This window comes from Cheilinus undulatus, linkage group 3, assembly GCF_018320785.1.
Source record: "Cheilinus undulatus linkage group 3, ASM1832078v1, whole genome shotgun sequence".
Classification (NCBI taxonomy): Eukaryota; Metazoa; Chordata; class Actinopteri; order Labriformes; family Labridae; genus Cheilinus; species Cheilinus undulatus.
Genome location: NC_054867.1, coordinates 3,293,280 through 3,306,830, shown reverse-complemented (window position 1 = coordinate 3,306,830; position 13,551 = coordinate 3,293,280). Strand labels below are relative to the sequence as shown.

Here is a 13,551-nt window from a genome sequence, read left to right as displayed (position 1 = left end):
AATAATCTAAACTCAGTACCCCATCATGACAAAGTGAAAACTGATTTTTTGGCAGATCTATTAAAAATAGAACTGAAATCTCACATTGACACGTGTTCAGACCCTAACAACTCTGTAACTGTAGCTCAGGTTCCTCCATGTCTCTGGTCTCTGCTGAGATGTTTCTACACCTTGACAGGAGTCCACCTGTGCTAAATTAACCTGACTGGACATGATTCTAAAGGCTCACACCTCTCTATAGAAGGCCTCACAGCTGACAATGATATCAGAGCAGAAACCAAGGGTCAGAGGTCAGAGGAGCTGCAGAACTGCAGAGACGGGATTGTTGACAGGAACAGATGTGGGGAAGACTACAGAAACATTTCTGCTGCTCTGAAGGTTCCCAAGAGAACAGTGGCCTTCATAACTCTCACATGAAAGAAGTTTGGCACAACCAGGACTCTTCCAAGCCTGACGAAACTGAGCAAAGGGGGGCGCAGCTGGTCTAGTGGTTTAAGGCGCACCCTATGTAGGCGGTTGGCCCAGGTTTAAATCCAGCCTGTGGCACTTTCCTGCATGTCTCACCCCAGCTCTCTCATCTATCCACTGTCCTCCTCTGTCAAAAAGCCCCACCCTCCCCTAACAACAACAACAAAATCTGAGCAATTGGGGGAGAAGGACCTCAGTGAGAGAGGAGACCAAGAACCTGATGGTCACTGACTGAGAAGAACGACCATCACTGCAGCCCCCACTGATCTGGGCTTTATAACAGAGTAGATAGAAGACTCTCGTCAGAGAGAAACACATGACAGCCTGTTTGGCTTTAAACTGAGTTATTTTGTTTTTGTTTTTTTGCAAATTCCAAGAGAGCTTTCATTTCACATGAAATGTGAAACTCAAAGCTAGAGTTGGCTTAAAAAAAAAAGAAAAATGAAATCAAAGCGGGCGCCAGGAAATACAATTGTCAAAGTCTATGAACAATTTCAAATATTCTGTTTTTGACAGCACTCAGGATATCCAAAATGTTTGATAGGATTGTTTCAGGGTTATTCGGGAATTTTCACTGTCAATTGTCCTGAAATCTTTGAGGAATTTTATCCCTGAACTTTTTCAGGAAACTTTAATTTCCCCCAGAAAGGTTAAAAATGTGACTTCACTTTTTGGGAGTTTTCAGTGACAAACTTTTGGTAAATACAACTGCAATTATCAGGACTTTTTTCAGAAGCTTTCAGCAGTCTTTTCCAGGTGGTTTCCAGGATTATTATAAGATTTTTTTGTTGGGTGATGACAATAAAGACTAGTCTATTCTATTTTCCTCAGTCTCTTGATTTTTCACATGCTGTAACGTCTGAGCAGCCCCGTGTTTCATTTATTGAATCTGACTGGAAAATCAAATATCAGAAATGTGGGTCACAACTGCTCAATGTCACGACTTGCCTCACAGCAAGAAGGTTGCTGGTTCGCTTCCCGAACAGGACCTTTCTGTGCGGAGTTTGCATGTTCTCCCTGTGCACCATGGGTTCTCTCCGGGTACTCCGTATTCCACCCACCACCAAAAACATGCTCATTAGGTTAATTGATCACTCTAAATTGGCCGTAGGTGTGAATGTGAGCGTGTCTGGTTGTCTGTCTCTATGTGTTGTCTGTCTCTATATGTCAGCCCTGCGATTGACTGGCGACCAGTCCAGGGTGTACCCCGCCTCTCGCCCAATGACAGCTGGGATAGGCTCCAGCCCACCCCTGACCCGGAACGGAATAAGGGGTATAGAAAATGGATGGATGGATGGATGGACTGCTCATTGAGGATTTGTTGGTGGTTTCTGAGGAGGATTGAGAACCGCTGTTCTAGGGGGCTCTTCAAATGGACTAAACTTGATAAAGTTCTTCTTAGGGTTCCCTTCCAGTGGATCAGATGTGACAAATCGCCTTGCATGGTTCCCTTTTAGTGGAAAAACATGAATAAGTGTCCTCTGAGGAAAAGGTTCTCAACCTTTTCAGCCTGTGACTCCCAGAATAAAGGTGTCAGAGAGTGGGGACCCCCACTGTACCTGAGGGTGGTTGAACAGACAGTAAAGTTAAGCTGTGATATCCTTATTTTACATTTAACCTGAAAAAATAACCACTCTTATCAATGAGAAAAATCTGTTTATAAATCATTTGTGTAGTACACTGCCTGGCCAAAAAAAAAGTCACCACCCGGATTTAACTAAGCAAATAGGTATGAGCCTCCTATTGGATAATTACTGCATGGGCGATTGTCTTTCAGCTGGCAACAAGTTATTTAACCCCAGCTGATGCAATGACTAACTTCTCATTTCTTAAATAATGGAATTATTCTTCCCTAATGGCACGGGCATATTCCAAGATGACAATGCCAGGATTCATCGGGCTCAAATTGTGAAAGAGTGGTTCAGGGAGCATGAGACATCATTTATACACATGGATTGGCCACCACAGAGTCCAGACCTTAACCCAATTGAGAATCTTTGGGATGTGCTGGAGAAGGCTTTGCGCAGTGGTCAGACTCTCCCATCATCAATATTAAAATTAATGCAACACTGGATGGAAATAAATCTTGTGACATTGCAGAAGCTTATCGAAACAATGCCACAGTGAATGTGTGCTGTAATCAAAGCTAAAGGCAGTCCAATGAAATATTAGAGTGTGTGACCTTTTTTTTTTTGGTGGTGACTTTTTTTTTTTGGCCAGGCAGTGTATATAGCCTTCTTAAAAAATGTAAATCTATTTTGTAAGAACAAAAAGAATTAAAATGGGTTAATGATTGAAAAAAAATGGTCAATAATGGCAAAAATGATGGAAAAGGTGGTGAAGTTGGATCTTAAAAGTAGCAGAAATGGGTTAGAAGTGGCAAAAAATAACTAGTGGTAACAGTAGCAAGGATAAAGAGTGGCAGAAAAGGCTTTAAATTGGCAAAAATGGGTGGAAATCTGGTGAAATAGGAAGAAAATCAATATAAACTGGCAAAATAGTGCTAACCGAGAAAAAAAAAACAGGCAGATATTGGCAGAAGTTGGTCAAACTGCCAAAAATGGGCATATCAGATGGTGAAATATGGTTAAAATGGGGAAAAAAATGGGCATAAAATGTGGTAAAATTGGGTTAATAGTAGCAATAAGGAAACATTTGGCTCTATGTGGCAAGAATTGGTTTAGAAGTGGCAAAAACAGACAGAAAAAAGTGGTGGAAAGGGTTTAAAATGGCAAAAAATATGTTAAAATTTGTGGGGGAAAAATGATGAAAACTGGTTAAAATTAGTCAAAATTGGTGTAAAGTGGCAACAGTGGAATTCTACAAATACTCTCCGTTTTTTTTTTTTTTTAAGGGATTCTGGAGACCCCCTCTTAGAGTGTCCCATGACCTAAAAGGGGGTCCCGACCCTAAGATTGAGAACCACTGCGCTAAGGTGTCCTTCCTGTGAACTTCACATAAAAAGTCACGTTCATGATGGCCTATAAGGAGTAAATGTGCCCTCCTAAGGGGTCAAACATGGTGAAGTGCACTCATGAGTGGCCTTCATGTTAACAAACTGGGACGCAGTTTTTGGCCTCCAGTGGTTAAAACGTGATAATGTGCCTTAGATCTGTTTGGCTGTTTAAATGTGAACCTGAGCTAAATTGTCTAGTTTTAAGTGAATTTGTTGTCTCTGTTGAAGCCCACTGACCTAAACATCCAATCAGGAGACAACGCCACGCTGAGGTGAGAGAACACACATATGAACGCTGCATCGCTAAACGGAGGCTTTCTGGTTCTGGTTCCTCATATAACTGAACTTAAATCTAAATATCCTTTTAATATGAAAATTAGAACTGGTCTTAATCAGAGGACAGATTTTATAAACCAGGCCTAAACATCTGTCATCTTTTATTTCTTTACCCTCTGCTTTTCAAACATCCTGAATCAGCCATGGACCCCAAAACGACCAAATTTGGTCCATTCTCTAATCCAAAAAAATGTTTTATTTCCCTGTTTCTATATGTTTTTAGAGATATTTCCACTATGGCAGGGGTTGTCAACCTTTTTAGCCGACGACCCCCAAAATGAAGATGCCAGAGACCGGGGACCCCCGCTGCACCTGAAGGTGGGTGAACAGACATGAACATTCAAGAAGAGTCATGTGGAGAGAAGGCCGTCCATAAAGGGGGATAAAGGGGAGAGCTTTCTGGGGCCCAGACAAATGTTAGGGACCATGGAGGCCAGGAAAATCATGGTCCACTGTAAAGTTAAGCTGTGATATCCTTATTTTATATTTAACCTGGGTAATAACAATCTTAAAAAATCAAAAATATTTTTTTATTTCTCTTGTGCCGTAGTAACTAGCCTTCTTAAAAATGTAAATCCCTTTCTTTTAAAACAGAATTAAAATGGGTTAAAAATGGTAAACATCCACACAAGTGGATTTTGAAAGAAGCAGAAATGGCAAAAAATTACATAAAAGAGCCACAAATCAGCAAAAAAAAAAAAGGCAAAGGAAAGAGCATAAAAAGTGGTAAAAGTGGATTAAATAGTAGCCAAATGAGTTTAACATAGAAAAGATGGGTGGAAAAATTAGTCAAACAGGCAAAATGGGCATAAAAAATAATGAAATGTGGTTAAAACAGGTGCAGGTGGAAACTAGCATTTTTGCTAAAACTTGGCACATAACATATTATCATTGTATGTGATTAATGTTTTTTTTGTGCATTGTCCCTGATCAAATAAAATAAATTAAAATGAAATCAAATTAAGAAACGAGTTAAAATGGGCCTAAAAAATGGTTAACAGGAAATAAAAAAATGGAAAGAATTGGTCCAGAAGTGACAAAACTTTGCAATAAAAAAGGGTGGAAAGGGTTTAAAATCTACATAAATGAGTTTTAAGTGGCAAAAATGTGTTAAAATGGGCAAAATTGGTGTGAAATGGCAAATGAGTAATTAAAAAAATAATCTTTTTTAAGGCATTGGGGCCCCCTCTCAGTGTCTTGCGACCCCCAATGGGGTCCCGACCCCAACTTTGAGAATCACTGCACTATGGCACTAGTTTGACTGACAGGACTCAATCAGTCCCAGAAGACTGGTTCCCAGTATCCACTGCAAGGAATCCCAGTACCAACCTCTGCTGGTTTCAGCACTCATCGCCCGTCTTTATATAAAGCCATTAAACTTGAACTCAGGCCCATTCTGCTACCAGACCGCAGGAAGTGGAGAGTCAGTGTCCCCGTCTGAGGTAGGAAATCTTCATCACAGCCATCCCAGTCTGAATGTCCTTTATTATTCTGGTCTGCTCCCATTATTTTATTCTCTTCTTTGTAGCTGCTATGGATGAGAGCGGTGGTTAAAACTGAGTTTAAAGGAGAGTTTGTAGTTCAGTTCCTCATTTTATAGTTCATTCAAACACCGTCATGTTCAAAGCATTTCAACGACTCCCAAAGATCACTGCTGCATTAATCTGAAACTTTTTTAGGCTTTACAGGAGTCTGCTGCAAACAAAGATCCTGTTAACAGTAAAGGAGTAATGATAATAATAGAATAAATAAGTCAGAAACTATAATGAATAAGAGGCTTCCCTGTAACTCTGCAAAATTCACATATGGAGCTACGTCAGTAAGCATGCTGAATTCATTCACAGGTTTTAGTGAATTTTTGGTCATTCTGATGCTTTAGATGAGGAGATATGCAGAGTGTTAAAACATTGTAGTGCACTAATATTCTTGATATATACTAAGGCTGTGCACAATGGATTCCTGCTTCAGTGTGTCACTTTTCCTCTAATATTATTCATTTTGTAAGCACGTTCCAGAATAATTCAACATATTAGAGTAGAAGCAGTGAGCTTGAATGGTTTTCTGCCTCCTGTCTGTTTCACTGCCTTACTGAGAGGATTTTTAAGCTGTTTCTGTGTTCATTATCAGTTTTTTGATCCCAAAGTGCAAAACTTTCTTTGTAACTTATCGAGGGTGTTTGAGCCATTTTGCTGCTCTTTTGGGAATTTTTTGTTTTCTTTTGATAATTATTATTATGTTGACCGTTAGGCTAACAACATGAATTTTGGAGTGTAAGTTTTTTAAAAAATAGGATTTTGACATTTTAATTTCAGAACCTGGTTCATAATAAGCTCTTTAAACCTTTTATACCCCTCTGAAACCACAATTGTTGACTCTCCAGTCGTAGAAGCAAAAACAAATATGCCTTTAATTATGTTAAGCTTTCAACACTGCTTCAGATTCACACTTTTCCGTATTCATCAACAATTTTCAGCAATTTTCCAATATTTGGCATGAGGAGGGAATGGTATGCTTTTTTCCTGGTTTTCTATGGGACATTTCTGCACCAAACTATTGAAATCCTCAAATCATTTTAAAGAATTAAAACATAAATATCAAAGTTGTTGCTCAGGATTAACAGTGTCAGTAAGGCCGTGATAATTCCCTTCAAGGAAATCCAATTAGCATGTAGTATGTAAAAAATATATCATTTATTTATTTCACATTACTAACATTAGGCTTTTTTATACTTAAACTTTAAGGGTTAAATTCCTCAAAATAAATTAATGTGCTATATTTCTGATCAGGTCTTGATTTAAAAATTAATGCAAAAGATGTGGAAAGTTTTCTTTATTGCACAGTATTTTTTATTGCTGTTTTTGTACGGTGTCCATTTTTAGCCACTTATATTCTGAATGTAAATTTTTATAAAAATCTTAGAATATAGGAAAATAATCAAAGTTGTGGCTCATTATTATCATATTCAAGGCTGTGATAATCCCCAACATTTTTTTGTTTTTACTTTACTATCATTGAGGTTTTTGCACTTAAACTGGCATTGAAAGGATTAAATTCCCAGAAATTAATCCATATTTGACATTAATGATCAGGTCTGATCTTGTTTAAATATTAATGCAAAAGAAGTTAAAAAATGTTAATGTGAAGTATTTCTATTCTGCTATTTTTGGCCACAAACATCCAGAATGTAACCGTTTCTTTGGAGGTTAAATTAATTTATCTACTTTCACTGAATGAAAATCATCAACCCTAAACTTCAAGCATGTTTTTAAAAGTAGTAATTTTCTTTTTGGCAATACTCGATGCAAACACTTTATAATGGAAGCTAAACATCCATATGTAAAACTACATTCAGTGATTTGTTTCCCACTAACAATGAAACATTCCTTTAAACATGAAGCAGCCTCCACTGGATTTAAAGTGTTTTTAGTGGCTGTTGGGACTTTAATGTCTGATTTTGTTAACTGACTTGCTGGTTGCAGCTGTTGTAGCGCTCTAAGCAGCCTGTATGAATATACGGTATATCAGTGTAGTATACACCAGTACCTGGACTACAAGAGGCCAGTCATTTACACATGGACAGAGCTTTGCAGACTTTGTATGAGGAAAACCACATCCAGATTCCTGCTGGTCTAAGGCAGAAACAAAAAAAGGTTTGATGGCTGTGGTCAGCCTTTGGGTCTGCTTCAACTCTGAGCACCTCAGGTGACTTCAGACAGCTGTTCTTCATTCTTACCTGAACAGGAACCCACAGGGTTTCAAGCACGGGAGGAGAGTTTACAGTATGTCAGGAGTTCAAGCCTGACATTACAGGCTACAGGTAGAGGTGGGCGATACTAATGTTTTTTAATTTGATACGATTCCCATACTTTTTGAGGTAACTTTATCGATACTGATATATATTTTTGAAGAAAGAATAAAATATTGGACTTTCAAACTTTCAAAAGTTACACATTTCAGGCAGTTCAAAAGGCGAATGCAGGTTTCAGAAATTCATTTAGGGAGAAACTTCAGTTAAATTAAAATGTTTAAGCAGGTAAAACATTTTAATATAATAAAATATAGCACAAACTTGTATAAAAAATTGAAACAGCCACAATATAACCAATTCCTTTTCTTTTTAAAAAAAATGCAGATAGATATTGGCTGCCTATACCCACTAATTTGAAACAAAAATGTAAGAAATACAAGTCATCAAAGATTTTCATAGAAATATTTATCTTGTTATGTTTCTACAACTCAGTCTTTATATATTTTATGGTATCAGCATGTGGTCTCAGTATTTTTTTATGTTTTCTTACAATTTTGAAATTAACTTAGGGACCACACTGAGTGAGAAAGACAGCCGGGTGCACATCACAGACATCAATCTATATACAAAATGACTTCATATGCGAGTGAGTGGAGCATAGACTTAAGAAAGAATTGGACAAACCCCGTGTGACGTCAGACGTCTGCTTACAATAGGCGGAGTAAAACAGCTTTTGAAGCCAATCCGTGGAGGCTTCCATATTGAAATCGCGGTCTCAACCGAACTTTGGATCAACCTAACAGCCCGCCCACTGACTTCCTGTCAGCCTGCTAGCTAGCATTCCGGTTGACAGGAACGGAGCCTCTGCCTGCCGAGCTATCTGTCAATCAAATGAGACGTGCCAATCACTGTGAAGTGAGCTTTATCCTAAATATAATCCAAATGATCACCACCCATACAGTGGAAGCACAATAAGACACTAGCTAATGAGACAAGTTTGGTGTTTTGAACCAGGCTGTAAACCAGTTTATTTTTAGTGTCAAAACCGGCTGTTTAACATGTGCAGACAGAACTTCCGGTGTTCCTGCAGCCAGCCTCAAGTGGACCGTCGCAGTATAGCAATTTTTTTGCACTTGGAGTGGAGTTGCTGAAATCTGTTACTCATTAATGATTGGTCCTCAAAGTCACATGGTACAGCAGGATCGACATGTTCGACTGGTCCTTAAAGTCACGTGACACGGGCGAGCAAGTAAGGCCAAAACAGTCTGGAAGAGAGAGAGGCAGGGAGGCACTCAGCAGAGAAGCGGTGGTGAGACACGTTTTATAGTACTCATTCGGTATCTTTACCAGAGGGATCAATACTGACAGAATACTTGGAAATATTGATGTGTCGATACTCCCACCACTATCCTGTAGGCACAAAGCTTCATAGGGGAAAATGGAGAAGGAAACAATCCCGACACAGAAACTGAGTTCATAATGCTGGACAAAGATGTGTGTCCCCGCTCCAAGGCTAGCAGTAGTATGTCATGTTAAATAGTTGGTTTGAAAAATGCTGAAAGAAAACTCTAAACTGGGGAGAAAGGCAGTAAAATAGTATCAATAAAAGTAAGATTTGTAGGTGACCCATCCAACAATAACTATCATGCTAAAATACTCTCTCAAGCAATGCTTCTTTTTGCTTTATTTTGTAGACCTATAGTGGATCTGATTTGAGCTAACGTAACTTTACTTCCTGTTTGGATCAGACTTTGAATTTGAAAAAAGAAAAAAAAACAGCTGGTTGAAAGTTGTGACAGAAATTGAACAATGAGAAAAGGAGCTTCCTAAGTGTTACAGAGTGAATTTAAATCCATTGTAAAGTTTAGCTAACATTACTTTATTTAGGGCCCTCGCACTGACAATGAAGTCAGGACACTATTAGAACTGTGTTATTGTTATTCTGACAGAAGAATCACTAACTTGAGGCTTAACATTCCCCAAAATGCACCAATTTTGACAGCAAATTGTGGAAATTCTCATATTTTGGTGGAATGCATAGGTTCTTCACATAAGGAGCCCACTAGGGCCCCTGAAATCAGTCATAAAGAGCTAAATGCATGTGGAGGGGGGGCAGAGTCAAGGTCAACACATGTGTGTCCCTCAGCAGCCAAGGTCAAGCTGAACAGCCTTCTTTAGTCCAGGCCTTTTCATGCAGATGCCAGGTGGTTTTTAGGCCCCAGGGGCTCAAGGCAACCCTACTACCTGCCCAGACGGTACCAGATTTACCCGCCACACCCACCTCTTACTCCAACATTTTTTTTTTTTTTTTTGTGGCGGATTATTTTTTTATTATTATTATTAATAATTTTTTTGGTAGTATGCTGGGACATCCAGATCATGGCCTGGGTTGTGTCAATCCACTTTCCCCCACTATGACTTCACTTCAGCCTCACTTTGACCCAATCATGCCAAAGTCCTACAAAGTACTGAATAAATCAGGTTTACATTTTTTAAAAAGTTTCAGGGACCATCTTCTAAAAAGTAGAGGATGCACAATACAAACAGCTAAAGGTCAAATTTTGGCGTTTTCACAGATGGACGGGTTGCCAGTTTTAATGAACTCGTCCCGGTGATTTTTATGAATTTACTCCAGATTTTTTTTGCCCATTCTTGACAAGAGGAGATCCAAAGATGTGTGAACCCTGACTTTTTCTTCTACAGATGGATTCGCCCATTTCTGTGTTTCTCACTGGTGAATCCATCTTGCAAAGCTCCCGTTTGAACCGTTTGGGCCTGGTTAGAAAGTGACCACACCAATCAGCAATGGGGGCAGTACTTTCAGGGACGGCGGACTCATGACGTAAACAAGCAGCAACAAGAGGCCAGCGCAAATATGATGGAAGAGAATAGCGTGGATGCTGCTAAAGCACCAGTTTTATCAAAACTTGATGACATTTCTTTGTTGAAAGAAGAACAAAGACCAGCAGTGAGTTGTTTTCTTTTCAAAAACGACAAAAGTCGTGTACTGACATGTCTACAGTCGCCATGGTTCACATTATGCAGTTCTCTATGGAGTTCACTCCTCGGTAGCAGCTATCTCACATGTTTTGTTGCTCTGACTGGCCCGTAAAGATGTGACAGACAGAAAGTTCATCCAGTCACACTCCGGTTTTTTTCAAAGGCTCTGCCCTTTCCCAAACACTGTCTATGAGAGTTTTACCAGATGGATATGTGAAACAAATCCATCTGGCGTGTCAGGTTAATGATATTAATGACAGCAAAAGAATATTTGTCATGAATTTGAATTTTAAGTTTGCTGCACTCGTCCTCACCTTGAAATCTGTCTTGATGTTCTTCATCAGATGGTTGAAGATGACTTCAGTGAATTCCTCATCTGATGTCCATAACGTGACGGTGTCTGTGAGTCTTTGGGACTCTTTCAGCACAGCTGTGGCTAAAAATGTGATTGTTTTGGCTCTGGGCATCACCATCAACTACATCAACAGCACCCTGATACACACCTTCAGGAAACACCAGGTCAGGGAGTGGCTGTTTAGAGAATAAGACGAGTGTTTCCTCTGACGAATGAGTTTCTCTCTTCTCTCCTCCAGATATTCTACATGAACCCCCGTTACGTCCTCTTCATCCACCTGGTGGTGAATGATATGATCCAGCTCACTACAACAATCAGCCTGTTTGTCTTCAGTTACATCTTCTACAGGATCAACGCCTCCCTCTGCTGCCTCATTATAACTCTGGCCGTCTTAACGACCCTCAACACACCGCTGAATTTAGCCGTCATGGCGGTGGAGTGCTACGTCGCTGTTTGTTTACCTCTCAGACACGCTGAGCTGTGTACCATCAGAAGAACGTATTTCCTGATTGGAGGGATTTGGGCTCTGAGCACCACCACCGTACTGCCTGATGTCTTTGTCTTCCTAGCCACTGAGCCTGTGTCACGTTTCTATTCTGTGGTTTTCTGTTCCTCCAGTAACATCTTCAGACACCCCATCCATGTGAAGAAGAAGGATGTAGTCTACACCGTGTTCCTGATCAGTGTTTGGCTCATTCTCCTCTACACTTACATTATGATCTTCATCGCCGCTAAAGGAGCAAAATCCGCTGATGGAGATGCAAAGAAGACAAGGAATACAATCCTGCTCCACGGGTTTCAGCTGCTGTTATCCATCCTCTCATACGTCTACAGTCAGATCGTGAAATCTATGTCCTACCTGTTTCCTAAATATTATCTTCATGCAGTCTTTGTTGCCTACATCATCATACAGATCCTTCCCAGGTTCATCAGTCCGATTGTGTACGGGCTCAGAGATAAGACGTTCAGACAGCATTTAAAGAAATATCTGCTCTGCCCAGAGAGAACGAGCATCCAGCCCTGGACAGAAGCAAAGGACACGTCAATGGGCGGACTAAGATGAAGGTTTTTAATGTTTCTGTCTGTGAATGTGATTGAAAATAAAGAACACTTGACTTATGGTGTTCTAGTTATGTTCAATAATTGTAGAGAAGAACCCGGGCATAAGCCTCTGTTGACTCCCTTTTGGTGTCTAAAAGGGGGGGGTGGCTACGTCATGTGTTTTGTTGCTCTGATTGGCCTGTAGAGATGTGACAGAACGTTCATCCAATCACCCTCCAAGTTTTTTTTCGAAGGCTCTGCCCTTTCCTAAACGATGTGTATGAGAGGTTTACCAGATGGATGTGTGAAACAAATCCATCAGTTGGCCAGGTTATGGACTTGCAGGATTAACTCAGAATCTTCCATTGACCAGCGATGCAGCCTACTGCCCGGTTTTGGTTGTATCTCTGCCCATGTCAGCCTAGAATGTTTTGATCAAGTTCTTATCTCTGACTGCGTAGAATGCAGTTTGATGCTATAATGCTACAGTTTTGTACAACTGCTTATGCTATCCCTTTTAGCCTTATGTAAACTATATTCATTTGTAATGTGATCATTCTAGTTATTAATAGTTCACTAGTAAGATGATGGTGATAGTCCATGAACTAAAGTACATTTGTGTCCTTTAAGTCTTCCTTCTTTGCTTGATATAAAATGGTTCTTTTTATGGACTAGAACGATTTTTGGCTGACTGCTGAGGTCAGTCCTACACATGGCAGTGTCTGTGTCTGAGTAGGTAAGTAACTGACTGAGTGACACTAATTTCTAAGCCTTACACTACAGAGTTGTGTTTGCTTGGACTGAATGCTGGCAGTGACAGCTGCCTTCACTGTGTTCATGAGAGCCATACATACAGAGTTGCATTATGGGTGGGGTTTACTAGTGCTGAAAGCCCTCTAATGACTGACTGCGCTGCTCTAAATACTCAGATATAGCTTTAGCCTCTGTTTAACCAGAACTGGGCCACATTTCTTTATGACAAAGAATAAAATAACCCTATAAGCTTTTCACGTTGGGAAAGATGTTTCACTCTTCTGCTGACCTGCTTGGCATGGTATTGTGTTAACTGGGGGGGAAAGGTCACTTGTGTCAGTGCTTGTGTACAACAGCTGCTCGTGTAGCGATTAGCTCTGAATTAATCACAGCAGCACTTAGTCAAAACTGACATTTCTTTATTAACACAAGTGCAGAGAGAAACACTGAAAGCTTTCTGTGACAGAAAAAAATGTTCTCACTCTACTCCCAGTCTGTTACGGCATGGCTTTCAGATCATGGTGGTGGGCTTGTCCCGAATTGTCTGGTGCTAGCTGTTAGCTTGGATGTCACTGTAGGACTGCTGCTGTTTACTCCGAACTGGACCTCTGTTCTTGTACTTGATTCAGACTCGTGATTTCAGACTCCTGCACAATCTTCGTTTCTTAATGTTTCCATCATGATCTCCTGTCACTCTTTCTCCTGTCGTCCCTTTCTCTTTGACTGTTTGTCAACTTTCCCACAGCAGCATTGGCTACTCTCCTCTCATCCTCATCTGCTTTCATGCTGCATAAGAGTGATACACACAAACGTGACACTCACGCACATACACCTACACTGAAACACACGCAAACGTGTTGGTAGTGTAGACTCAGGCTTCTATCTGTTGAGGGC

The 13,551-nt window shown here is 40.1% G+C and overlaps 1 protein-coding gene across 1 annotated transcript; it reads left to right on the top strand.

Annotated features, from left to right (window-relative positions):
* Window positions 1-10,877: 10,877 nt before the first annotated feature.
* LOC121506725 (odorant receptor 131-2-like) lies at window positions 10,878-11,926 on the top strand. Its single transcript, XM_041782577.1, has 2 exons — window positions 10,878-11,027; window positions 11,102-11,926. Exon 2 carries the CDS (start codon window positions 11,111-11,113, stop codon window positions 11,924-11,926), a length of 816 nt encoding a protein of 271 aa, XP_041638511.1. The 5' UTR covers window positions 10,878-11,027; window positions 11,102-11,110.
* Window positions 11,927-13,551: the final 1,625 nt, after the last annotated feature.